Source organism: Erpetoichthys calabaricus, chromosome 3, assembly GCF_900747795.2.
Source record: "Erpetoichthys calabaricus chromosome 3, fErpCal1.3, whole genome shotgun sequence".
Lineage (NCBI taxonomy): Eukaryota > Metazoa > Chordata > Cladistia > Polypteriformes > Polypteridae > Erpetoichthys > Erpetoichthys calabaricus.
The window spans coordinates 325,742-352,652 of NC_041396.2; the positions used below are offsets into that span (position 1 = coordinate 325,742).

A 26,911-nucleotide genomic window follows, 5' to 3' on the forward strand; every position below is an offset into this window, starting at 1 on the left:
GTGTGGGTGCCAAGGTCACTGGTGCCACACGCTCGTTTTGTTTCAGTTCTATGGGTGTCTGCCATCTAAATAAGAAGAGCCCACTGTGTAGACTGCCACTTAACCAGTTAAAGGGTTGGGTCCTTTATTGCAGTTGGCATCAAAACAGCAGCGTAAGCACCAGGACCCCATGTGTGCCCCCCCCCCCGACTCTGGTCGTCCTTCACAAATCCCATTGTCCGGTAAGCCCACCTTTCGTATCCAACATCAGGCGGCCGACAGAGCAAGCTTGACGCTCACGGGCACACGGCTGGCATAATAGTCAAAGTCCCTGAGCGTCGCCAGCACGCCAGCGGCGTTCATGTGCTGCACGTCTCGGTGGTAGGTGTAGCTGTTGCCGTGAATGTCGGCGAGTTTACCTGAATGGTGACAAACAAGACAATTCTTGAGAATGGCGAGGAAGACGAGGGCGAGACCCGTTAAAATGAAAGACGAGACGGCAACTCTCACCTCCGACCGCGTGCAGGATGGCTTCGGGGGCACACGTGTCCCACTTCTTGCACCCAGGACTGGCAAAGACATAGGCAGAGGCCTTGCCTTCGATGAGCTGAATGATCTGAAGGGGGCACAAGAACCGATGTGATGCAGTTTGTGCCCCACTCCCAGTGCCCGTTAGACTCGTGGGGGGCTCGTACTGCCCACTCACCTTATTTCCGGCTCCCCCCACACGAATCACCTTGTGTGGCTGCATGGCGTCGACGCAGTCCGTCACCAGCTTGTTGCTGTGGGAGCGGGTTGTGGTGACGATGTGCTGGCCAGCTGGCACCTCACACAGATCAAAGCCAAAGGCTCCCAGGCCCAGCACGCCCCAGATGGTCCTGCCAAGGACAGCGCCAGGCCCCATCTGCAAAGAAACCGAAACAATTAGGACGTGAAAGACGTCAAGTGGCCCCCCAGCTGTTAACCCTAAACTCTCGTGTGACACGGGCTCCATCGCTACTAGGGGGCAGTGCTGCACCCACCAGCTAGAGGATTTCTAGAGGGCACCTCAGGCTACTCTCAGTAACGACGGTGGAGCAAAGTTTCCAAAAACACGAGAGAACACCCTTAAAGCTCTTTGGAGGGTAGCAGCAGGCACAAGGCAGGAACCATCCCACCACTGTAAGGTCCGCCCGCACAGGGCAAATCAGCCTGACCCGGACACTGTCAAGAATGTGCAAGTAAATATGGGCCAATGATGGCCCACTGGGTGGCGTGGTTGCCTCTGCCCTCCTGGGTTTTTGTGTGCACATGCGGCCCCTGATCGCCCCCAGCTGGGCTCCTGCTTTGTTGGCACAGAGGTGGAGGGGCGGGCACAAGGCTGGCAGCCCTTCCCATGAATACCCCACTGGAGTGCCAGCACTGGCAGAGCACTGCAGAATGTGATCAGGACGTGTGCCCACCTCCAGATCCAACAAAGCCCAGGCCACCTTGTACCCCTGACACGCGTCACACAGAGCAGCCACTCTTCATGACAACTGAATGACGATTCACGTTAAAGTCCTCCTGCTGACTGCTGGGAGTTGAAGTCCTCTCAGTCACACGGCCACAGGGGTGTCATTGTGTGTCAAATGACAAACAGAAACGCCACCGTCTGAGACGTCACCCAGACCATCGACAAATGCAAACTGGGAGCAAGACCAGCATCCTCTTCATCATCATCACTGAGGTGATGACACGAGTGGCACCCACTGATTGGCCCCGCCCATCCTGCTGCCACTCAAGCACCGGGCTCCACCCACGGGACGTCACACACTGCGTGTGACCTTAACCGGCGGACCACACTGGCAGAAGGCCACCCCAAGGAAACACTGGGTGAAAATGCCACAACAAACCAAACTAGTCAGGTCAGGGGCAGCAGTGCCCATCAGAGCCAGTACAGCGGGAGCAGGGCAGGATGCCAGTCTCCAGCCACACCAGGCAGATCTATGGAGATGGGCACACAGAACGCACTGCAGAAGCCCACCTGCTGGCACAGCCACCTCACTGGTAACCCCCAGAGAAAGAGAAACACAAACACCAAAATGTCACCATAAACACAGGAGGAGAAGTCTGACGAGTGCCCACCGCCGATTTACTTCATGTCACGTGTTCTGAAATGGTCACGGTAGCCGTGTGTCTTTCGTCTGTTGCTTGGACATGAGAGGGCAGAATGTCATCTGTGTGGTCGACGTGTCCCTTGTGTCCCTCGCGGCAGGCTGCCACAGTCTTAGTGGCATGGCCAGTGACGACAGGGGTGGGGGGGCTCACCTCGTAATTGTAGAAAGGCTGGTTGATGACGCCGCCGATTGCTCTTCCTTCATAGGCCACGCCGATGAGCACCGTCACGTGGTCCAGCAGGCCTGCAAGTCAAGAAGCATCTCGTTGGTCACCTGCTCAACTATTAGCCCTATGGACCCTAAAGTAGCCCACCGGTCTGCACGTCCAGCATTCTGAGGCCAACCTCAACTATTTAGGGACACCTTGGCATTAACTGACTGGACCAACACGAGTTCATACAGATGGCGGCAGGGCAGGTGAGGGGGCTGCACTGCACTTTTGGGGTCGTGTGGCACCAGCAGAGCTCGAGCACTGGTCCGCCTCAGCCACTCACTCCTTACAGGACGACGTCTCATGTGACTTTGGGTAAAGTGGAACGGTGGCACAAAATGAGACAAATGGAAGGCCACGCCGGCTAAAGGGGTCAAACATGCATTCTATCGGCGGTCCTTCACGACCCCCAATGATGACCCCAATGGCTGTGCAAGTCCCGCCTCCTCAGGTCTTTGTGCAGCTCTGCTTGGGCCAATCAGCACGGGCCGTTAGCCCCACGCCGAGGCAGGAGGTGACAACTGTGACGAGAAAAGGCCACTCAGCCCAACACGCTCGTCCAAATAACGTCCCCAAGTCCTGCAGCTCTCTGGCACACTACTAGGTCTGGGGGTTTGTGTGTGACGGCTACCCTTACGTGTGCCCCCCGAGGCCTACTGAGCTCATTTTAAAGTCCTCCAGGTGAGTTTCCTTCATCAGTCAGGCTCCTCTTCATCACCCTTCAACTCCCTCAGCGTCCCCTAGTGTGACCTCCACAGACTCCACGCATTACTGTGCTAGACGGCCTAACACGCCATCATAATGAAGCCCACCAGGACCCTCGGCTCCTTCTCATAAGACACCCCCCCCACCCCTTGTATGTCCAACTCTCACATGTCGTCTTCTTACCTGTAACACTTTACAACTCTGCCCACTGCTCTGTGCCAGCCAGCTCCCTCGGTAAGAATTTCACCAACTCTACGATTCTTAATCTGCCCACTCCTATATTGGCCACTTTGGTGCCCACTTGCAGACTGTGCCCTGAATTCCCACCACGTGAGGTCTCTGGCAAGTCATCTCCTCTGCAGCCCTCAGCTTAATTTCGTTATTTAGAGAAAGAGAGAGAGATTACAGTTTCTCTGCCCTGCATGTGCCACCTGAGCTGGTGTGGTGGAGTATCTGCCAACACTCCCCATCCTGACGTGTGCCACTTGATCTTTCCTTTACTAATAACTTGATCTGTGGCGTACCTGTAGGTCCTTGGATCAGCCCGCTCCCCCATTTTACATAACAAGGTAATATTTGCTGTTTTCCAGACTTTTGAAACGTCCCCAGTGCTCTGTAACTTTACAGAAATGTGCGTCAGGGTTGCCATCTGCCACCACTAACCTCCTTCCGCCCTCTGTGACAAATGTGATGTCGTCCCGGCGACGCGTTTGTTCGATTTCAGCCTCTTCCGGCTCAGCTGCTCTTCACTTGGTAGCCCCTGCTGCACTGGGGACGTTAACTTGATTGCCATTTGTCACGTCACGGTCTGCATGTCCCGTCCCGCCCGCCTTTACCACCGCCGTATGAGAAGCCCCGCCGCTCGTATCCATTCGGTCTTTGCTGCGCTACTTCTCGGCCGCGGCCTTTTCTCCTTTCAAACCGTTGCTCTCTTCTGCCACCTTGTGGTCAGCACTGGAGATCATTAGCCTTAGACACTTGGTCCGTTTTTTTACTTCCTTATTTATCCACCTCGCAGTTTTCTTTAAATTGTAACTGCTTCTAAATTCTCTGCCCTGCCTTCCATGTATCACTTTGAATTCTGCCCCCATCTCCTCATTTAAAAGCGGATTGCGCTTTGTCATCGTGGGGTAGAATCCTGAAACTCGAGAAAAGTCGCCAAGAATGCTTCATTTAGCTGTAATCCACTAGAGGGCAGCAAAGACGGCACTTACAGCATGGCGGTCAATCCCCGGAGACGCCGTTTCGCGAGTTGTTGCCGCCTGTCACTTGAGGGTTTGGAGCCGTCAGAAGAAGGTGACAACATGAGGGCTCAAAACGTAGGACACGCTGGGGGGCTTCGCAATGCAAGCCACTGGCTGCTTTGAATTGTCACTTACAGGGAGTTCATGCACAACTTCGGTAGAATTTTAAAATTTTCCTAACAAAGGAGTCGCATGTCGAAAAGCCCCCCCCATAAAATTCAGCCTACAGTAATGACAAAAAAAAAAAGTCAGCTTAAGAGTTAAAATGTCACCGCCAGGAGTTGGTGGCTCTGGGCACAAAAATGACAATCAAAAATTCAAAGGGGCTCAGTGAGTCAAAGTGTACTTTGCTTGTGTGTGACTGTTGACAGGGTCTCACTGATAAAGATGAACTTCTCTCTCACACACGCTTACACCTTCCCCAGCTGGCAGTCACCAGCCAATGGTGCCATGGTGAGCTGCCTCTTCCCAACTAGTATCCCAGAATGAAAGAAGCCTCACCTTCAGTGTATTCTTTAGTACCATCCAAGGGGTCCACCCAAACCACCAGCTTGAAAAAAAAGCACATAAAAAGTCAAAGTTACGACGACTGCCCTTTGTCATCTCGCCAACTGTTGCCCATTAGCCACCAAGCTGAACCCCCTCAGAGCTCCACACAAACTTTTTGGGTGCATCCAGTAAATTCAGTACTGCGCCCGTTTGAGGGGCACATCGGGACACTGCAGGAGCAAACAACAAAATCTCATGGAGCAGTCTGACACGTGCCAGCATGGCACACTGGGCACTAGTCTTGTGAGAGGACAGGCGGCTCTCGTCATCTTCTCCCTCCTTTACTGGGGCGCAGGATGGAAACACAAACTAACAAACCAAACTGCTGCCAAGTTTCCAGTGAAGGAATGCTGAATCGCCAATCGATTCCTTTTAGCACAGAGTGGTGCCAAGAACACGAGTAGTGCTGCCCTCGCCTGCCAGGGGCCTGCGCTGCCATTAGCAGGACAAGAACACCTGGGCTCGCTCGGGAATGTGACCGAGAGGCCGATGTGCTGCTTTCCGGTGACATACCAGATGATCGTAAAATCAAAGAATATTTAACAGAAACAGCGAAGGCACCACAGTGACGGATAAACTGAAAAGCTGGGACCTCCGAAACCACACTAGCCACGCACCCAAAGCACCCACCACCATAAGCGGCTTGTCAGGGACGGCCCACTCTGACCTCCTCCTCGCGGGCACTGCTGTACTCGGGCGGACAGGGCTGTGCCAGGACCTCCTCCGAGTGGCGACCTTCAATGAGCTCCTCTTCCACCTCCTGGGACGGCAGATCCTGTGGAGACAATCAGAGGGGTTACTGGCATAATGACGGGTGGCACGGCGCCCCCCACACGTGGCAGTCTGAAGCTCAGCCTGACTTACCGTATGTCACGCCATGCCACCATTAGTGGATCAGTTTCCACGTCTAGAAAGTTGATTCTCTTCATCTGGACATAGTTATTCCTCCCCGATACGTTTCATCACTCATCGAGGTGACTTCCTCAGTCTCAGTGGACTGCAAGTTTCTTCAGCCTTATAAACGTGAAAAGGAACGAGTGACCATCTCTGAACCGAGGAGGGGGCCTAAGGGTACATCTGTCACCATCTTACAATGCGGTGACTGCAGCCATTGCCCAACTCTCTGTGAATGGTACTCATGGACAACTGGCATATCATCCATCACACGGCCCACTGTTAGTCAATGGTGCTGGCTGCGGTCATTATGCCAAGCTACTGTTTATAAGATTGGAGAAACCTGAAGTCCACTGGGTCCAAGGAAGTCACTTGGATGGATGAGTAATGAAACGTATCGGGGGAAAAAAATAAAAACTATGTCCAGATGAACAGAATCAACGGTCGAGAATTTCCTTACCTGGATTATTGGGCCTGCAATGTCTGTGAGGAGTCTGCATGTGCTGCCCCTGTTCAAATGGCCACCCGCTGCCAACACAGGGCCAGGCTACCCTGGGATGGGCTGGCAGCGCTACCCACAACTGGGTGCCGCTAGAATGTCCGTGTGGGGATTTTTACAGACACAAAAGCCAAGCAAAGGCCATAAGAAGCCTCAGGACTCGCTGCCAGCTCGGAGCTCCCAAATGTGAACGTCTCAAACCACCTCAGCTGCAGGAGCACAGGAGGCGCCCACTCTGGCCCTCAATGAGTAAAAGTTATGCAAAACCAGAAAAAAGTGAAAAACGAAGCACCTAAGTGACTGACCCATTGGAGGAAATCAAACCCCAAAAGTCCAGAAGACCACCATGAACCATTAAAAAGCCCAGTGCCCCAGCAGCAGCCACCAATTCCAAGCCGCCTTCTCAGCACACACCTCAGTTGAGCCCTGTGTCACCTCCACTCCTACCCAGCGGTCTCCCCCGCGTCAGTGCCCGGCCATTGCCTTTGGTCCACACAGCACCCTGACACGTCACTCCACTCACAGCTCATACAACCAGTGACAAAGTTAGGTTTGTGATGCTGGTGACACTTACTGGATCCGAGCCATTGACTCTACTTACTCAATGAGTGGTGAACACAGGCCCCGAGTCTCAGTTTGTGCTGCGCCCATCACCAAATGCATGGCAGCGACTGTGGCCTCTCACGAGTGCCAATCACAACGCCAGCACTAGCTAGGAGGCGCACGTGTGGCAAAGTTGTGCCACGCAGCAGACGAGTGCACAGAAGATGGCTTTACCTCCTCCCCGATGATGGTGATTCGAGGAAACTTGCGGGCCAATGAGGCGCAGATACTTTGCTGGGCCAGTCGGTCAGCTTTGGTTTGCAGGTCATTCGCCCCCGTCTGCCAAAGAGAAGTTTGAAAAAGTTCACTCAGAGTCCGTGCCACAAGTCACAACCATGGGAGGGCTAAAGACGTGGCTCACCTTAGCGACAACATCGAGATCACCGGCCTTCAAGACGCTTCTCACAACGTCACCTGCCTTCTCTGCCACCGAGAATGCAGACGCCATGAGCCTCATCAAGACTGCCGAACTGGACGCCATCTCTGTGGGACTAAAGGTGCCAAAGCAGCTCTGGTCAGACTAAGAAGAAAAAGAAGAAATGGAGCATTGCACATCATTCCTGCTGAAGGTAACACAACAGTTAAAGGACATTCAAGACTGCTGCTGTCCACCTGCAGTGGACTCGTCTATGCCAACGTCCTGGCTGACATCACACACCGTAGCTCTTCACATTTTACTCTTCGCTTTGACCAAACTAAACAAAGCTGCTTAATGGAAGGTTTGGTCAGACTTTCTCATCTGCCTCGGACACTGGGGCTCCCGCTCTCTTCTTCAAACCCACCTGCCCCCTCAAACTTTTCATTTTTGCAGCTCCATTTAGGAGGTCCAGTGGTGTCTTGTGCTGAGATTTCAGTGAGACCACCAGACTGGACAAGGGTGCAGATTACAGCTGACTCGGTATCGCCAAGTGCTACTCGCACCATTCCTTGTACCTTCGGCCTGTAACAGTGTCCCTACATTCCTAGCGTCTGACACGACTGCGCTTACTCTTGTCACTTGAGGTCACCGTTTTATTGTACGCTGCCACACTGACCAGGACTATCCAGCTCTCATGACAGTAATGCACACATTTCGACAAGGAATGGATGAAGCTGCCCGACAGCCCCAGAGTCCCGGGTTCATCTCCTGCCCTGATGCTACCACTGCTCTCCCGGGTCTCTGGGTGGGTTTCTTCTACAGGCCCTCTGGCTTTCGTCTCTTATCTCTGTCACGTGTCAAGGTTGCCTCAGTAACTGTGTGTGTGTGTGTGTGAATGGGCCCTGCAATGGTCTGGTGTCCCATATGGGATGGGTTCATCAAAGTCAGAAATTGTTTCAGTGACCCTCAATTGCATTATAAAATCAATGAATGAATGTTGCCAGCCTGACCACGTAATGCACGCTTGTGGCTGTCGGTGCCAGTCGTTAACAGCACCACATAAAGATAGATGACCTGGCACATTTCAGAGTGCACTGTGGTCAAGCTTACCCTGACTGTTGGCTTCATGTCTAAAGGCTCACAATGTCTGCCACAAAACGAGCTTGACAAGTCTAGGAGGAGTCCAGCGCCTATGAAGGTTAATGTTCAGCTCTGCCACTTAACGCCGTGCCAGCGTGCTAAAGAATGCCAATAAAGCGACCGCTAATTAACATGTGAATGCAGCGCTGAGGACACGGAGGTTAAGGGTCCATGAGGCACAAACACGAGCCTCACGCGACTTCCAATTTTACTAAAGCATTTCACTCGATTTCTGAGCCGCCTTTTAAACAATCTAAAGACGACACTTTTCCAAAGGCTGTACGGCCAGACTGTCGCCGTGGGTCCCGGGGGGGCTCCGTTTTCCTAATACGTGTGCGCTGAATGCCCCCGACTACAGTTTAGTGGTTTAACAATGTAAAGCACATCCATCAATCCATCTTCTAAACGCTAAACGAATTTAAAGTCTGGTTAAAAGAACATCCCTAGTCCGCCTCGAACGTCGGAAGGTGGCAGACCAGCTCGCCCGCCCTCCATAAAGACACGAACTGCTGTACTTTGCCCCCGCGGTATTCTCGCCATTCCATACGCGGTCTCCCGACTCGTTGGCAGCCTCGACACTTCACCGTCACCGCAGTCGTCGGCCTCCACAATGAAGTTCACTAAGCTTTCGCATCCTTAACTGCTCTCTGCTGATCGGGAAGGCGTCCATCGACACCATACAGGAGGCGGACACATGACAGCCATCGGTGCAAACAACCGGACAGAGACACGAATTGGGGCACCAAGGCCAGCGGGCGCCCTGCCTGCCTCTTCAAACAGAAAGCCAATGCCGGTCGTGCCTGCCAACGAAGCCATCCGCAAGCGCACTCACCTCAGCAGCAGACAAACACTCGCGGAGAACCAGAAGCGGACTGGCAAGCAGGCGAACGTTTGGGCGGGAGGACGTCTACAGCAACACAAGCGAAGGCGAGAGCTGTGACGTCATGGCTCAGGATTGGTTCATTCCAATTAGCTCGTCCTATAACTTTCCATAATCTGATTGAGGCGGGACGGGAAGTGAGCGCTATTACCCAATGGGATGAGAAGGGTGGTCTTAATAAAACAGCACCTTCGCTGCGCAAGCGCGTCCTCGGTTTTATTACGTTATTTCGCGAGGATGACTCCACTTCAGTGACGAGTCGGAGGTGTGCATTTGGTCGTAAGGTGATGCATTAATTCTAAAAATATAAATAAAGAGAAAGGCATTTACGTAAGGTCCGTGAGTGGTCATGTTGTGGTCCGAAACACCTTGACGCGGTTTCGGATTACGAGATTAGTCGAAGGGAAGGCGTGTAGCAAACGCGGCAGCCCAGCACAGGAGCTGCGGTGTGACGAGCATACTGAATGGAGGTCGGCTGCGCCCTCCGTCCGTCTGCCAGCAAGAACCTGCCACGGTACAGGACTGGTGACCGCGAGGGGCTGTTCATAAAGTCGGGTTTGGATGACCCCGGTCAGTTGAGTGAAGACCCCAGATAGAATTATCGGAAGAGTCTGACGAACAGCAGGACTAGGAAGTGCTGTGACACATGCGACAGCAGTTTGAGAGGTGGTGTATCTGTGGGTGGGCGAAATAAATGAAGTCGGGCATATCGCGGATCATCCGCATCACAGCAAGATTAGGAGCGACAACTGGGCACCGATTACGAATCTGCGAGTAGGGGGACAGGAGACGCCTCTGAAAATAGTTAGGTCAGGGAGGCCTGGTTCGTTGGGGGTCCGAGTTGTGTTCGTCAGAATTCCAACCTACACGTTTGTGGCTTTAAATCGCAAATGGAAGTGGGCACCAGTGTCAATGGGGCATTTACGCCATCCTAGGACAGTAAGACACTGGCGACGAACTCCGTGACTGCAGGGATCCGTTCAGCCGTCACTACTGACAACTTGTAAATAAATAACTTTTTAAGTGTCACAGCCCTGTAGTTTTTTTTCCTTTTTCTGTATTAATCTGCAGAACAATAACGAGATGCAAAGTGACTTGGGGGTCTTAAACTGGGGTCCACCATTTTTTTTTCTGTAGCCCCTGTGTTAATTCAAAGCTAATTTTCAAGTTAATTCTGCTAATTAAACCTGCTATTTAATGAGTTGTCTTCTCATTCTGGCCAAGCAGACACAGCGACATTAGGATTAGTGATTTTTTTTTTTTTGTGCCGAGGGTGCCATCGCCATGCCATGTCTTTGGTTCCACAGCAGGTTAACATTTCTTAGACCTTCCGTTTTGTTTTTCCAATATTGCGATTAATGATGGACAGCCATCTTCGAAAGCTGGCTGTCAGTTGGCTCACACTGCGTCGTCTTCTTATCATTTGGATGCTTCAGTAATGATGGGCTCCATCTTGACATGACAGCATCACACAGTTGGTGCCCAATTTGTCTGCTGGACATCCATGATGTGAATCTCCCGCTCCACCACATCCCAAAGGTGGACTACTGGATTGAAATCTGGTGACTGTGGAGGCCATTGGAGTCCAGTGAATGATGTTCAAGAAAGCTTTGTGACGTGGCGTGTGAAGTAGCCATCAGAAGATGGGCACACTGCGGTCATAAAGGGATTGGCAGGTTGGCGGTGGCATTTAAACGATTGTCATTTGGTACTGAGGGGTCCAAAGTGTGCCAAGTGGCCCCCACACTAGCACCAGCACCCTGAGCCTTTGACACAAGCCACGATGGACCCCTGATTTCATGTTGTTGACCCGACCATCCAAATGTCGCAGCAGAAATAGACTCGTCAGACCAGGTGACGTTTTTCTAATATTCTCTTGTCCACTTTTGCTGACTTGTAGCCTCAGTTGCCTGTTGTTAGCTGACAGGAGTGTCACCCAGTGGGGTCTCCTGCTGCTGTAGACCCCAATCAGCTTCAGGGTTTGACGTATTGTGTGTTCAGAGCTGCTCTTCTGCACACCTCACTTGTAACGAGTGCTGATTTGAGCTCCTGTCACCTTTCTGTCACCTCAGACCTTCTCCTCAGACCTCAACAAGGCACTGCCACCCACTGGACTCCCTGTAAGCCCTGGAGGTGGCCGTGTGTGACGATCCCAGTAGATCAGCGAAATACGCAGAGCAGCCCATCTGACGCCGACAGCCACTTCAGTCCCCTTAATTCTCCATTCCGATACTCGATTTGAACTTCAGCAGGTGGTCTTCACAGGGTCCACCGGCCGACATGAGGTGCTGCCGTGTGATTGGTTGATTAGGCAGCTGTTGACAGGTGTACCAAATAAAGTGGCCGCTGAGGGTCGGGATTACCTCCAGAGGAGCACCTGACTCAGGGGGCCAATAGAAACTAAAAGGGAGGGGCTAACCATACCTAGAAAGGTGAAGGTGGGAGGGGAGGAGGTGACAGGGAAACGGCGCCACCTGCAGGAGGAGTCCGGTGCACCCGACAGAAAGGGTCTTTTTATGGAGGACGTGGCAGAGGGCCTGAGCAGCCTCTGTGTGTGGTGTGTGACCCTCACAATGACGGACGTTCAGATCAAAAAGGCACAGAGCTTCTACGGGTGGGCAGTCAAGGGCCTCTTTAAGGTAATTGTCGTTTGTCCAGTGGAGGGTCTTGTATTGTGTGGTGCGTCCATCATTGTGCGTCTGTTGCTGAGCTCTGTACTGGTGTGTGCTTACTGGAGGAGCAGAGTTGGTCATTGCACCCCAAGTCATTAGAACATGAGAACCATCTGGACGAGGACAGGCCACTCAGCCCAACAAAGCCCACCAGTCCTGTCCACTTATTAACATCAAGTCGAGTTTTGAAAGCCCCTCAAGTCCTCCTGTCCACCACACTACTTGGTCGCGTATTCCAAGTGTCTGTGGTCCTCTGTGTAAAGAACAGCTTCCTAATGTTTGTGTGAAATTGAACCTTCACAAGTGCCCAGATGTGTCCCCGTGATCTTGATGGCCTCATTTTAAAGTCACCGTCTCGATCTGCTGGACTGACTCCTCTTCATCATTTCAAACACTTCAGTCAGGTCTCCTCTTCATCACTGTATAGGCTCAGCTCTTTGACTCTTTCCTCATCACTCGCCCCCTGTAGCCCCCCAGTATCAGCCTGGTCGCTCTTCTCTGGACCTTCTCTTGTGCTGCTGTGACTTTATGGAGACCCAAACTGCACACAGGACTCCAGATGAGGCCTCACCAGTGGGTTATAAAGCCTGAGCAGGACCTCCTGTGACAAATGATCTGCTAATCCACCTCTCTTGGTATCATCTGCAGACTTCACCAGCTTGTTCTTTATATTCCTGTCTAAATCATTTCTAGATATTAAAAACAGCAGCGGCCCCCACACTGCCCCCTGCTGGTCACCACTCTTAATATCACCTGTTCTGATTCTGAGGTGCCTCTCACCATCACCTTGTTTCCTGAGTCAGTTCTGCACCCCGATCACCCTCTTCTTGTAGTTTGATGCCCACCCTGTCATGTGGCTCCTCATCAATAATCTCATCTGCTCCTCTCTGCTCGTCTCCTTCTGTTCTTCCTCATTGAATTCCAGCCTGTCAGTCAAACCCAACCTCCCTCTTCTGTGCCCACGCTGACTGCCCTGTCCTTGCCAGGTGTTGCTCCATCTTCTCCTTAATAATTCCTTCCATTAAGTTTCCTGTGATGCCCATTAAGCTTACTGGCCTCTAGTTGCTTGGCTCTGCCCGCTCCCCCTTTTTATATAAGGGGATGATGTTTGCCATTTGCCAGTCCTTCAGAATCTCTCCAGGGTGCAGTGACTCCCTAAAAATGTGTGCCAGTGGCATCCATCTGCACCCACTGACCTCCTTAAGAACTCGAGGGTCCATCTGATCTGCTCCTGGTGATTTGTGGGATTTCTCTCTCTACCAGACCCCTTAGTAGACCCTGTTACTACTGTAGTGTCCTTATCCTCTTCCTCACTTGTGAAGAGTTTAGCTCATCTCTGTCTTTTTTAATTTCTCCTCACTATTTCTGATGCCCTTCACTTCCTCTTCTTTTACTACTAAAGAATCTCTTCAGGTGGTCTCTCGAGAGCCTTCTCTGCTCTGTTCCTCTCCAGCTGTCTTTAAGCCCCCTGATCTCCTTCTTCATGGTCGCCCTCATCTTCTCATAGACCTTACGAGTTTTTAGGCTCATACGCCTTATCGTCTGTTTTCTCCTTTGCAGATTCTTTTTGAACTCTTTATTAATCCGCTGTGGAGTTTGTTTTTAATTTCCAATAAATTCCAAGTTTAGATATGTAAGGTATCTATCTATCTATCTATCTATCTATCTATCTATCTATCTATCTATTATATAGTGCCTTTCACTCTATCTATCTATCTATCTATCTATCTATCTATCTATCTATCTATCTATCTATTATATAGTGCCTTTCACTCTATCTATCTATCTATCTATCTATCTATCTATCTATCTATCTATCTATCTATTATATAGTGCCTTTCACTCTATCTATCTATCTATCTATCTATCTATCTATCTATCTATCTATCATATAGTGTCTTTCACTCTATCTATTATATAGTGCCTTTCACTCTATCTATCTATCTATCATATAGCGCCTTTCACTCCATCTGTCTATCTATCATATAGCGCCTTTCACTCTATCTATCTATCTATCTATCTATCTATCTATCTATCTATCTATCATATAGTGCCTTTCACTCTATCTATCTATCTATCTATCTATCTATCTATCTATCTATTATATAGTGTCTTTCAATCTATCTATATATCTATCTATCTATCTATCTATTATATAGTGCCTTTCACTCTATCTATCTATCTATCTATCTATCTATCTATCTATCTATCTATCTATCTATCATATAGCGCCTTTCACTCTATCTATCTATCTATCTATCTGTTATATAGTGCCTTTCACTCTATCTATCTATCTATCTATCTATCTATCTATCTATCTATCTATCTATCTATTATATAGTGCCTTTCACTCTATCTATCTATCTATCTATCTATCTATCTATCTATCTTTTATATAGTGCCTTTCACTCTATCTATCTATCTATCTATCTATCTATCTATCTATCTATCTATCTATCTGTGTGTTTATTTATTTTTCCTGCTGCCACGTTATAATCGTGCCAGTCCCGAGGAGTGTTGCAGAGTAAAGTTGACTAAAAGTGGCACTTGCTGCACGAGGGGCTCATAACGAGGTGCCCCCTTTCTACCAGGCAGAAAGAACCCTTTGATGAGTCCCTCACCTCCACCTGACTCAGTGGCTCTTCATGCAGCCGTCACTTTGTCCCCAAGCTAATCCTCACGAGAACTGGCAAGTGGGAGGGCATCACGCCTGTCCTGGCCTGGCGTCCCCGCACTGGCTCCCGGTTACGTTTAAGCCCGATCTCAAGATTCGACTTACAATGCCTTAAATGGCCCAAGTGTGTGGGCACATCAAGAGGGCGGCCAGCCGGCCGGCGTGCCCACAAAGGTGAGGTCGACTAAGATGAGCTTTCAGACATTTGTGGACATCTTGCAACCTCCATGACATTTGTCTGCTGTCTATTTCTAACGTGTGCCACCTGCCCAGTCCCTCACTGCCATCCAGCACAGGGCACACGCAGCTCTGGCTTTGAGGTGCCACTCTTGAGACATCTCTCCTGTGAGTTCTGAACTTTCAAAGCCTGTCCTCCATTTTGAGGCTGCCCACGTGTCAAGGGTCTGGCCAGTCAGGATTCAGGCCTGTTTTCGTGGATCTGTTTGAAGGCCTCACCCGTTTTACTATTTTGATGCCACAGTCATAACTGGCATTGCCCTTCAGCCCACACCACCCCTGCGTCTACTTTACCTACCTGTGCGCCATTTGTAAAACTCCAATGACAGCTCGGCTTGGGGGGCTCTGCATAGAACAATGGGAGGTCATCACTTGGGACATCTTCTTGGCTCTCTTTGCCATTGTGCTCCACGTCTTCTTGCATCGTGTCCCGTTGTCGCTGCGGCGCTCGTCCCTCGCCTGGCATTTTCTTTTCTTTGTCATCTTCTCTTGTGTTCCTTGAGTTGTGTGGGCGGGGCCACCTGTCCATCACAGTTAAGGGCCCGCCCCCAGTGAAGTGTAGTCCAGCGCAGTTCCTCAGAAGGGGCTCTGGTGGGAGTCTGCTGGCTCCCTGGGGTGTTTCTTGGATTCTGTGGCCTTCCTCTATTCAAGCCAGGGGTTTGTGGTTATCCTCTCATTTCAAGTGTGCGTCAGAATATATTTAGAGGGAAGCACATTGTGCCACCTACCGCTGTGCCATTTGGGGGGCTGGCGGGGGGGATTCAGGCCCCAGACCACTCAGTGACACAGTTTGAAGTGGAGTGTGAGAAGACTTGACGGCCATCGACTTGAACACACAGAGGACGAGACACAAGGGTGGTGACCGCTTTATTAGGTGGTCTTAGCGCCAACTGCTTGGACCTGAAGCAGAGGACACCTCAGCCATTTGAAAACCAAGAAGAATGAAAAACCTGAAATACCAGAAATATTTACATCCCTTCTGCACTGACTGAGCGGCGTAAGGCCGAGTAAACCGCGCACCCAAGTCAACGTGAATTTTACATGAAAGTCCTCTTATATACAACATTTAGGGTCACTTTTTAAAAGAATGACACAAATCAGACAGAAGGAACAAGAAACTCATTCTGGACGAGCCGCTGCGACGGTGACGGGCGATGCCATCTGCTACACTGCAAAGCCCCACCAAGCATTAGGAGAAAGTGGGGGGCAGGCAGGCGCTCTGAAGGACGTTGGGGTCTTGTCGACTTGTTCTCCCTGACCAGCCCCTCGCACTCCAGCCGCTGTGTCCCCCTTTCATGGCTTTTAGACAGAAGGTGCTCGGGCAGGGTGATGCCGACTACGCCAGTCTCACCGCTGCCCGTAAAGGCTTCAGTGGTGTTAATGGCCTCCCATTCATTCGGGGTCATGGGGTGGGTGGGCACATCCGTGGAGGGCACGGTGCCCCCGAGAAGCCATGCAGGTGTTTTGTCAGCAGAGGCCCACCACACATCATCTTCCTCCATGTCTTATATTGAAACCCCTTGGTGTGTTGGCGTTACTGGCACTTGTTGGATGGGACACAGCTGAGCGGAGATTTGAGCCCCCACCCTGTCACCTTAACTTTGTGTGACCATCAGGCTTCGTCTAAAAAAACAAACCGTGGGCCAAGTGGGTAACGTTTAGCAAATTCTGAATCGCCGCCGTGATTTGCCCAAATTCTTAACAAAACCGGAATTCTTCTGGAAGCTTCCCCATACAATCAACGTGTGGTGACAGGACAGGAAGAGACCTGAAAAACAGGTGTGATGTTAGCGCCGGACGACGTGACCCGACCAGACAGATAAGGACGGCGAGATGTGCCACAAGAGTCCTCTGCCAAGGCCGCGGACCCCCCAAACGACTCACTCTGGGCCTGCCTTGGTTTGCCCCCCTTTTTGATTCCTCCACATGAAGCCTTTAAATATTAAGGACCACGCCGTTCGTCACCCGAGGCCAGGGCTTTACGTGGTGCCCCTCTCCCCTGTGCAGGCCGTGAAGCCCGAGTCTCGAGTTTGGGACCCTCAGCACTCCTTTTGAGTTCAAATCTCATTTTAAGTTTTATGAGGTGGGCACTTTAATGGGGTGGGCACTTGAAGCTGGGGGGCTGCCTGCTGTGCTCAGTTTTTGATGCTGTCATTGCCTTAGCAGACACTTTTATCCAAAGTGAGTGACAAAAGAGGCCCACCTGACTGAGTGGGGAGAGCTTGGGGACAAGTGTTACATTCTAATGACCTTTCTGTATGGCGGTGGTGGTGGTCATGAGTATTCACATTTAATGTCATTTCACCCATTGGCTCCTTTACTCATCCCCTCCAAAGAGGGCTGAAGGTTCGAGGTTGTCCTCCTCACTGCCGATGGCACAGACGACTGGCAACAAGTTGATTAGCACAAGCAAGTCACCCACCACAGACTCACCCACGGCCTACAGCTTGTCTAGACCAGCGGCTGGAGCCACCAGAGAGATGCCATGGCACTGCCTCGCATGCAAGGTGGCATCATCTCTTCTACTGACTCTCGGACGGCCCTTCCAATGACTGACTTAATGATAAGAGAGAAGCCATCTGTCCTCGAGTGTCACCAGCCAGGTGCCTGGCTTATGACTTAACTGAGATGCCAACAGCGCCCACCCGTTTGGGGACCACAGCACCAGCACCTAGGTCATTACTGGATTTGAAACAAATAAAAATTCAAACAGTTGGCACACCAAGAAAATGAACCTGAGACGTAAAGCAATGCAGAAAGGCAGACAGCCATGGATTGGCATCGGGGTGTGCACTGGCCCACTGCGTGACCTGGTTTTGTTCCCCAGTAACACTTTACTGGCAGCCGGGCATGAAGACGTGAAGTGTGGCTGGTGGCATTTAAAGTGGCACACATGTCATTCTGTCCTGCCCAGTAAAAGTCTTGGCCTGTTTGACTTAATAATGAAGAGAAGAGATCGACTGGCGCGCCTTTCCATCCAACTGCCCACTCGCTCCCCATCCGTGCCACCTCTCCCACCCTACTGGATGCCCCAAGCGCCCTTTATAAAGGTTCAGTGTTGCAGCACTATTGGTCTCCATCCCAAGATGACTCCACGTCATGTCCAGAGACCCCCGACATCCTACCCTGCCCAGTCCAGCCGCTGGCACGGCTACAGCTCATCCTCATCGTGCAGGAAACCGCCGTGGTCGTCATCCAGCAGGAGGTGGGAGGGCAGCAGGTGGTCCTCGTCCTCCTCGTCCAGGCCCTGCCGCTTGACCAGGCCCATGTGGTCCAGCGGTAACATCACGTGATGTCTGCTCACCTGAGGCAGGCTGGAGGGCATCTCCATGGCAGACATGTGCAGGACCTTCTTGTGCTCCTGGTCGTCTTGCTGCTTGTGGGTTTTCATGTGAGCGTTGCGGCTTTTGATCTTGAAAAAGACCCTGCAAAGGACGGGAGGAAGGGGACATCATCACTGGCATGGTCTTATATAGCGCCTTTGATCGAGCAAACACACAGACACGAGGCTTCTTCTCACAAGACCACACAGAAGGCAGTTCAGACCAAAGCAAATTACAAAAGAGTCAAAAAGGTGGGCCTTCAGGACAAAATGAACATCCAAACCGACACAAACTGCTCACCAGGACCTGTGGGGTGCCTTGGCACTCCTGAGCCCCTCGAGTCACGCCAAGGAGTGACGGGCACCTGCCCCTTGGAATATAAGCCTGTCTGTAGTCTCTGGGCATTTGTTAGAGTGACAGTTGTACTGGTCAGCTTTGTGAAAGGTGAGCCCCATCCGCAGGTGTGGTGGGCACTGGGCATGGCCAGTGCATTTCAAAGCCTGCCACCTGGCTGGCACATGTGTTTCAAAAGTGTGACCCATGGTGTTAGAATCAGAATTCATTTACAGACCACTGGGCTCCTAAGACCTCTGCCGCATGTTGACATCCCGTTCTGAGCCCTTCAGGATGGCCCTCAACTGGCACAACCACAATTTGGCCCTCGGGCTCCGTGTCTGAGACCAGACAGAAGACACAAATCAGAAGATTTGGACGTCTGTGCCCTCCGAGCATCAGCGTGACATCACTGAGGCATCGTCTGTTGAGCCCACCAATGGACACACAGGCTTCAGACCAGCAGGTGATCACAAGCACCAGAGGATACCAAAGAGAAGCCCACAAAGTGGGCACATCAGGGGTGAAACAAACGCCAGGACTGCTGTGACAAACTAAAGGCACCGATCTTCAGCAGTGACTTTGGCACGTCACCCAAAGCCTGGCTGCCATGATGCCACCAGTCACGTGACCTAGCAACAGCCATAGTGACCGTTAGCCACACGACGGCCACAAAATGGTGGGTGACATGAAAAAGAGCGAAGCCAAAGAGGGAAAGCAACATCACGAAGAACACGCATTCTAGCAGGGCACTGGTCAGCTGAGGCGTCACGGCCAGTCAGGAGCTTCCAAAAGGCCTCAAGGCAGCGGTCAGTCGAGCGCAGAGGGGACAAGCCTGAACCCTGGCCACCTGAACCTCTGCAGACCGGCTCTTCTGATGGCATTTGGGGGCACTTGCTGATACTTTTGCCTGCCACGTTGTTTAGGATGGCTCATTGACTTGATTGTCCCATGCTCAGACAGGACAGCCTTGGCATCTGTCCATCTCTGTTCCCCAGCTCTGGAGGCCACGATGACCCGAGAGGTCAGACCTTGGGGCCTCACAGCTGGCGGTGGGGCTTTGCCAGGTTTGGCTTACCGGACCGTCACCAGGACAGACAGCTGAGTAAGTGTATGAGAAACAATGAGAACATCTGGGGGAATACAGGTGGGGGCCTGGCGAGACAAATGGCATGGAGTCGTGCTCAGTCTCAGTGCCACTCTTCCAATCCGTGACGAGGCTGCCCCCTGCCAATGTAAGCGAGAGGAGCCGATCGTCACCCAGGCGGGTATGCGTGGCACTTTGTCCCTCCTGCCTGATCTGATGTAAGAGATAGGAGGACGTGTAGAAGTTCAGGCCCCGATGGCGTTGTAAGTCTATGTAACAGCGGGCACAAAAGGGCAGAGGGGCTCATCCAAGGACCCCACTGTCAGCTGCCCAGTAGTTTAACCCATGCATAAAACTCCTAAGGGGCCTGAACCTCCGAGAGCAGAGAAATGCAAGGACCCCCTGGCTAAATGTACAACATTGGTAAAGCACAGGGGACGACAATACAGTGACAAAAGATGAGATGAGCGTCACACAGAGGACACAACATCACCTCCATGTCTGCCTGGCACGCTGTCTTGGTGTTGGCAGCAGTGAAAAGCAACAGGCTGGCAGGAAAGTGGCAGCACGGACACGACACACGTCTACATGGCAGCCACCTCATCTGTCTCTAGGGCGGCGAGCACAATGTGACCATCACTTTAACTTGTAGTTCCAATATGCCAACAGTCGGAACAACGGTGGGCCACTGGGGCCAAGGAATCTCGAGGGTCCGAGCCCCAAAATCGCAAGCTGAAACGAAGCTCAGCAGAAGTCAACGAGCTCCAGAGGCACAGCATGAAGTGTACCAGAAAGTCTCCACAACCTTGGACATCACCTGACATGCGGTGCCAGCTTAGAAGTGGGTGACTCCTGCCACAAAATGGCGACGCGGTGAATGGAAAGCAATTACCAAGAAATCAGAACTCAAGGAGAATCGAAACCCCTAACAAGAAAACAAAACTTTGTAAGGTCCTCACAGTCCAGGTGCCAGCATGTGCCAACCCACCCCTTGGGTACAGCTCTGTGCTGCCGTGCCCCTTAAATCCTCAGATGACTTCCCTTTTGTGTTTTTAATCTTAAGACCCAAACCCGAGTCAAATTTGGACGAGGCTTCTCCATACCATCGTCCAGCCGAGACTCGGGGTCCCTAAAGTCCTACTTGGTCTCTTATCTCACGTGTCTGTGGTTCGTTGTGTGACGACGACCCCAAATCGGCCCACCATACTACGGTTTAGCATGCCCTCGTTACGCCTCCAATGAGCCAAAAGCTGGCGTTGGTGGGGTGGGACACGCTGGGGACTCGTCACTATGGCAGGGGACCGGAATGTTCTTCAGAGAATGGCGGCTCCTCGGCCCCACTACAGAGTTACTGAAAAGTCCGAGCGAGAACTGGGCAAAGCGGGGGCCACAACCAAGAGCCGACAAGAGAAATGGGGGCCGAGGGGCCAAGCTCTGCTTCAAGAGACAAAGTAAGGTCACTCGAGAGGACACCCTGGTGCTTCATGGGAAATCCCAATGGAAACGGACCACGCAAGCCCACCAAACCAACTCTCATTGCAGGACTGGACGATGCCACCAGTTAGCAGTCGAGGAAGCTCCGGGTGGTCTTAACGCGGCCATCTCTTACTTGCCACACTCCTTGCAGGGGAAGAGCAGCGTGGGGTCGGTGTCACCGCTGGTGGTGCTGTGAGCAGGAGACCCCGTCACCGAGGAGTAGTCCGACTGCGAGCCCACCTTCATCTTGCCACCCAGCACCAGCTTGACCTGCTGGGTCGTACCCCCGTGGATTCGCCCGTGGCCATTTAGGGCCTGTCTGGATGTGAAGACCTGCGAAAAAAAAAGAAAAAAAGGTCACCGGACCCCTGGAGGGGAATACGGACCAGACGAAGGAGCCCCCCGGTGGTCCCGCTCGCGGTGGCTGACTCTGTTGGCCTTCTTCCGTTTGTCTTTTTCCATTTTTATACGCGCCGTTCGTCTCTTTGTCAGTTTGTTATCCGGATCAGTGGGGGTCTCGAAGCGCTTCTGTTTGTTTTCGTTCCGTTCTTTCGTTTCTGTGACACGATGGGCACCTTTGTGACACAGCAGTATACGCTCTGAAGATGGCACGTTAGCGAGAGTTGCTTTGTATTTGGTTCAGGGGGGCTCAGGTGGGCTCAGACTCGTCTTTTTTTTGCTTCACCCCACCATTTGTTCGCCTGAGCCTCTGTAGTCCACCGAGGGGTCATTAGTGACCCCAAGATAAGGAATGTGCTGACAATGAAGACACAAAAACGAACGTCAAACCTGCCCTACAGATCAGCGTGTCATCGTCCCTGTCATCTTTACATTGAGCCCCCCGACGTGGCAGACCTCCTCGGGGCTTTGGCTCTTCTGCTTGTGTTGTTCGCCTCTCCCTTTGACTTTTTGAGGGTCAGGCTTACTTGGTGAGGCCTCCTTGCTGCTCTTCCAGCGGCCATTGGCTCAGGCCAGGGCGAGACGAGGCCACATGCGCCCGACCCTCTGCCTGCTTGTGGTCACCTCTGTTTTCAGCAGGCCAAAGTGCAAAGGATTCCAATGCGGAGGGAGTCACGTGACTGTGGAGGGGAAGGGGTCCGCCTGGGGGACTTGCTGCCTGAGCTTTAGCTTTAGTGGTATCGGTGTGACTTGACAGGATGGCATGAATGCCCATCTTTAAGGGGTGGCACTAGGGACTGACATGAAGGTTTCTCAAAACAAGACCCCACTGAGGGTCTGCAGTCTACGGTCGCGTGTGTGGCGTGTCGCTCAGATTCTCGCTTCTTGATTTGTCACCCGCTTCCCGTCAGCTCTCAACTCAAAGTGACGAAGAGCTAAATGACCAACGTTGGCGTCTGCCCACCAGAAATGACCTCCCGACTGCAGCCACCTCAGCAGAGCAATGCCCATATGGGGCAGGACAAATGCCAGGGCACTCGTGGCCATTAAAAAGTACCAGCCCTATGAGAAGATGGCAGCAGGGCACAGCTGGCATCCTGCCACACCATGTTTCTGCAGGTTGGTGCCCAGCTCCCTTTTAAAAAAAGCAGTTATGGGGCAGCAGTCAAGGCATCAGACTGGCATGGCCTCTGTGTGACCCTGTGCGGCACAGAAGAATTAGGAAAACCAAAGGGACAACCAGGAGGGGGCGCTGGCCTTGAGTTCCAGTGCTGTGGGCACATCTGACTTTTTCTTTTCCTCTCCGGTGGGCACACTGTAAGGGGCCATTGAGGGTCCCCAGTTGACTCCACTTTGTCCCTAAATGAACTTCATGCTGTGATAAGTGGAAGGGGCACTATACAAAATTCAACTGACTTGACCCGTCCTGAATGCTGAGAAAGCCCCCCGGGATGGAAAGGCGCTATATAATGTGCTGGCTATTGGTTCAAGAAGCCCTGCATGATGAGGAGGAGATCCAGACATGTTGGGACTGACGTGTGTGTGTTTGCTCTGGGATGGACTGGCGCCCTGTCCAGGTGCCCAATGACTGCTGGCTTAGACCCCCCCACCCCGCTGCCCCTTGGTCCTGCCCTGGATAAGTTGCACTTCTCCTTCTTATTCCATACTGTGCCTTGATTGCGTCTTACGCTCATTCAAGTCAACTTTCTCCTTGTACTTTGAGCCCAAGGGGGGTGGGCCTCCTGATGCTACAGCGTGAGGACCACCCTGAGCCGATTAGGCACCCTCACTGGGCCCAGCTGCTCTTGTCCTGCTCTATAGTTCTCACATTGCTCTTCTGGTGCCAACTCACCAGTTACGGTTTGGCACCTTGGCGTTAGGTCCTTCTGGTATGGCCTTTGTAGGCTGCCACGTGGTTCTAACTCTCTAACTAGAAGCCCCCCTGTTTTGTTACGGTGGGACACATCTGTTTTTTTTTCACGGTTCCTGCCCCCTCTGGTGCATTCTGGCCTGTGTAGGCCGTGAAGCCTGCGTCTCGACTTTAGGGCTAGCCCTGAGGCCAAGTCCTTGAATTCAAGTCCTTTTTGAGGTGACCCCAAGGCAGGCACCGGCTGTCATGTGTCTCGATGTCACACTCACCACCCCCACCCCCGCTCACATTAACTGTCCTTACCGCTCCACAGTTGGGCATCTCGCAAGGAAAACTGACGCTGGACATGTTGGCCAACACGGTGCTCTCCACAGGAGCTGGCTCTTCAAGAGCAGTGACACGCTCATCTGGAGACACGTCCACCATTGCGGTGTCCTCCTGGGCGGACTTCTTTTCCTCCTCGACTTCGTCCAGCTCGGTGTTTTCATTCTGATTGGTCAGCTACAGAGAATCAAACACAGCTGGTCTGAGAGACGTGGACACCTGCCGGACCGAAGACACTGTGGCCCCCTTGTGACTAAACGTGGCGTGTCACCTGAGTGAGTCACATCACCTGCCAGGGCTTTATGGTGCACAGGAATGAAAGCAAGAACTGCGTGGAAGTGCCCAATAAAACCAGCTTCCCCAGTGCAAGACCAGTGAGACAGGGTGGCGTGATTTAAGTGATCCCAGTACAGAAATGACTGGGCCCACAGTAGAGAGGCGCCATATCAGATAAACGCTGCTGTGAAGCTGGCTGGTCATTCAATTAAACGGGCGGCCATGGGACCACCCTGCCGCTGACCGTCCACTCGCTGAACGCTGCCTGCCTGCCTGAAGGGGGCGCCAACGCATCACACGGCTCACTCACAGACACTCTCCTGACGAGTGGGCATCGCATCTGAACTCCAGACGCCAGAGCTGAGGGGCACCAGGGGTCTCGTTTGGAATTTAGCAAACGTGTGACGTGAAAAGAAGTGGGAATAGCGGGACACGGAAGGCCAAGTGAGCCCGAAACCGAGGGGGGCGCAGGACACATCGGTAACTGGGGGGCCAGAGGAATGTGGGACGCCTGTCGTTTGAAGTCACCGGTGTCATTCTGTCATATAATCAGTGTTATTCCTCGTGAGTTGAATATTTTTATAACGTAACAAATCTGACCAGCGTGTCACAAAAACATAAAGCCACAGCCTTAGAAAATAAAAGGCGGGTGACGCTGGGGAAACGAATCACATGACAGGAGGCGGCGAAGACACGATGGCACCGACCTGCAAACTGCTGCCAAAGCTCCTTGGCATGTAGGCGTGGTCATCGCTTGACCTGGGGGTGTGTCAATCACTTGACTGACCAGTGGGCGTGACCATCGCTTGACCTGGGGGCGTGGCACTGACCTGGGGGCGTGTTCATCGCTTGACCTGGGGGGGTGTCAATCACTTGACCTGGGGGCATGACCATCGCTTGACCTGGGGGTGTGGCATTGACCTGGGGGTGTGCCAATCACTTGACTGACCAGTGGGCGTGACCATCACTTGACCTGGGGGCGTGGCATTGACCTGGGGGCGTGTTCATCGCTTGACCTGGGGGGGTGTCAATCACTTGACCTGGGGGCATGACCATCGCTTGACCTGGAGGTGTGGCATTGACCTGGGGGCGTGCCAATCACTTGACCGACCAGTGGGTGTGACCGTCACTTGACCAGTGGGCAGGCACTGACCTGGGGGCATGGTCATCACTTGACCTGGGGGTGTGTCAATCACTTGACTAGTGGGCGTGGTCAGCACTTGACCTGGGGTCGTGGTATTGACCTGGGGGCGTGGTCCCAGTTGAAGATTGGCACACTGATCCCATAAATAACATTTTATTTAATTTTTATTATTTGTACCCTCAACAACTCTAAACCCATTTCCTATTACTTAAATCCATCCATCCATCCATTCATTTTCCAACCCGCTGAATCCGAACACAGGGTCACGGGGGTCTGCTGGAGCCAATCCCAGCTAACACAGGGTACAAGGCAGGAACCAATCCCGGGCAGGGTGCCAACCCACCACAGTATTAACTTAAATATTATATCTAAATATTACTATCACATTCCATCATTTTTACAGCAGAATTCTGTAGAGGGTTCATAAAGAGTGCCCTCTACTGGCCAAATTTAAAAGTGCATTAAAAGTGACGTAAATCTATAGTTCAAATGATCCTAAAAGTAAAGTTTAATAAACGGGTGCTGAGTTTTATAAATAGTTTAAATAAGGCACTAAAACCATTTTAAAACAAATAAATGAATGGTTCAAATAAAAGCCCTGAAGAAACACCAGAGCCTTCCAGGATTATTAAGATTAGGGCTGTAATTCTACTGACTTGGAGATCAGACAAGGGTTCAAATCAGACTGCTAACATTAGGGCTCCAAGTAAGACGGCGAGTCTGATAGCACAAGGGGGCCGCGAGGTGAAGCTGACGACAGGGACATGCAGGCAGTGGACGAGGGGACGCATGGGCAAAATCGGGTTGTTGGCAGTGGCACTGCAGGGCGGCCAAGGTAAGGGATGGCATGACCCCACCACTGAGCCCCCCAGTCAGTACGACACATGTCCGTATTTCTCGGACACATCGACTTCATTCTTACTTGGCTGACGCTTTTTTCCAAGACCACCCATCAGTTCCATTTCTTTCTTCTTCTGATTTTCTAATCGGGGCAGCGGCAGGTGAAGTGACCTGCTCAGGGTCCACAGTGGTGTCAGTAGTGGGATTTGAACCCACAGCCTCAGGGTAGCCAGTCCAGAGTCTTAACTGCTACAAGCCACTAAGCTTAACGTGCATTGGAGGAAGAAACGGGCACAAAAGGCCTGGCAGGCGGGCACACCAGCACACCGTCCTTAACTGGGGATCAGTCGAGGGTCTTTGGTCGAGCACTGCTCTGCTTTTTAACGTTTCAGTCTCTGAGGACTGAGGGATTATCAGCTGTGCCCGGGACTTCACCCAAGCACATGGCCAGCGTGTCACCTGGCAATGCCCTGAATTATAACACATGACAAATGACAGAACGTTCATCCCGGTGGTCCATAAAGGTGACACAGGCGGCGGAAAACCCGAACTTTGAAACAAGAGTGCAGCCTCCCGCCATGCCCGCCACGTGACAACGTGCACCCAGGCCGCGCTCTCTTCAGGGTGGTCACTCACCTGCTCCTCCTCCTCGGCGCTCATCAGCCGGCCGCGGTGCTTCCTGCCCAAGTGCATCCTCTTCTTGAAGGTGTAGTAGAACTCCACGCACTGGGACACCGTCTTCGTCTTCACCTTGGAAAAAGAGAAGAGAAGGTCAAAGGGCAGGACACGGCGGGGGGTCCTCGGCGTGTGCTGCACCCCCAGCTCTGTATCTGCAGTTGTGCACTTCCATCGAGCTGACGCCTGTTGGGGCGGGGCCTCCTGACATCACCGCTCCGGGTTCCGGCCCCACCCTCCCCGAGCCTTTAGTTCTTCTTTTGTGGTTCTTCTCGTTTCTTCTTGGGTTTTTGGCTCTTCTCAGATCTGGACCTCATTGTTTCTGAGTTGTCTCTTTGGGAGGCCAGGGCTTTGAACAGACTTCCCCCTCTCTCTGACTTT

General features: G+C 52.2%; 2 protein-coding genes across 3 annotated transcripts in view; both read right to left on the reverse strand.

Annotated features, from left to right (window-relative positions):
• Positions 1–99: 99 nt before the first annotated feature.
• On the reverse strand, positions 100–9,272 carry bpnt1 (bisphosphate nucleotidase 1). The gene is made up of 9 exons (XM_028796300.2): positions 9,153–9,272; positions 7,184–7,342; positions 6,997–7,101; positions 5,494–5,601; positions 4,779–4,827; positions 2,269–2,360; positions 686–883; positions 490–595; positions 100–398 (listed from the first exon to the last, which is right to left on the reverse strand). Exons 2-9 carry the CDS (start codon positions 7,301–7,303, stop codon positions 247–249), a joined length of 930 nt encoding a protein of 309 aa, XP_028652133.1. The 5' UTR covers positions 7,304–7,342; positions 9,153–9,272; the 3' UTR covers positions 100–246.
• Positions 9,273–15,637: 6,365 nt separating this feature from the next.
• The window catches only part of LOC114647687 (transcriptional-regulating factor 1), a 62,468-nt gene continuing 51,194 nt past the window's right edge, over positions 15,638–26,911 (reverse strand). For both annotated transcript variants that reach the window (XM_051925438.1, XM_028796304.2), the window contains 4 exons: positions 26,492–26,605; positions 23,575–23,772; positions 21,136–21,335; positions 15,638–18,208 (listed from right to left, as the gene is read on the reverse strand). In XM_051925438.1, the coding sequence (XP_051781398.1) occupies positions 17,935–18,208; positions 21,136–21,335; positions 23,575–23,772; positions 26,492–26,605 (786 nt within the window). In that variant the 3' untranslated portion in view covers positions 15,638–17,934. The remainder of the gene's footprint in view (positions 18,209–21,135; positions 21,336–23,574; positions 23,773–26,491; positions 26,606–26,911) is intronic.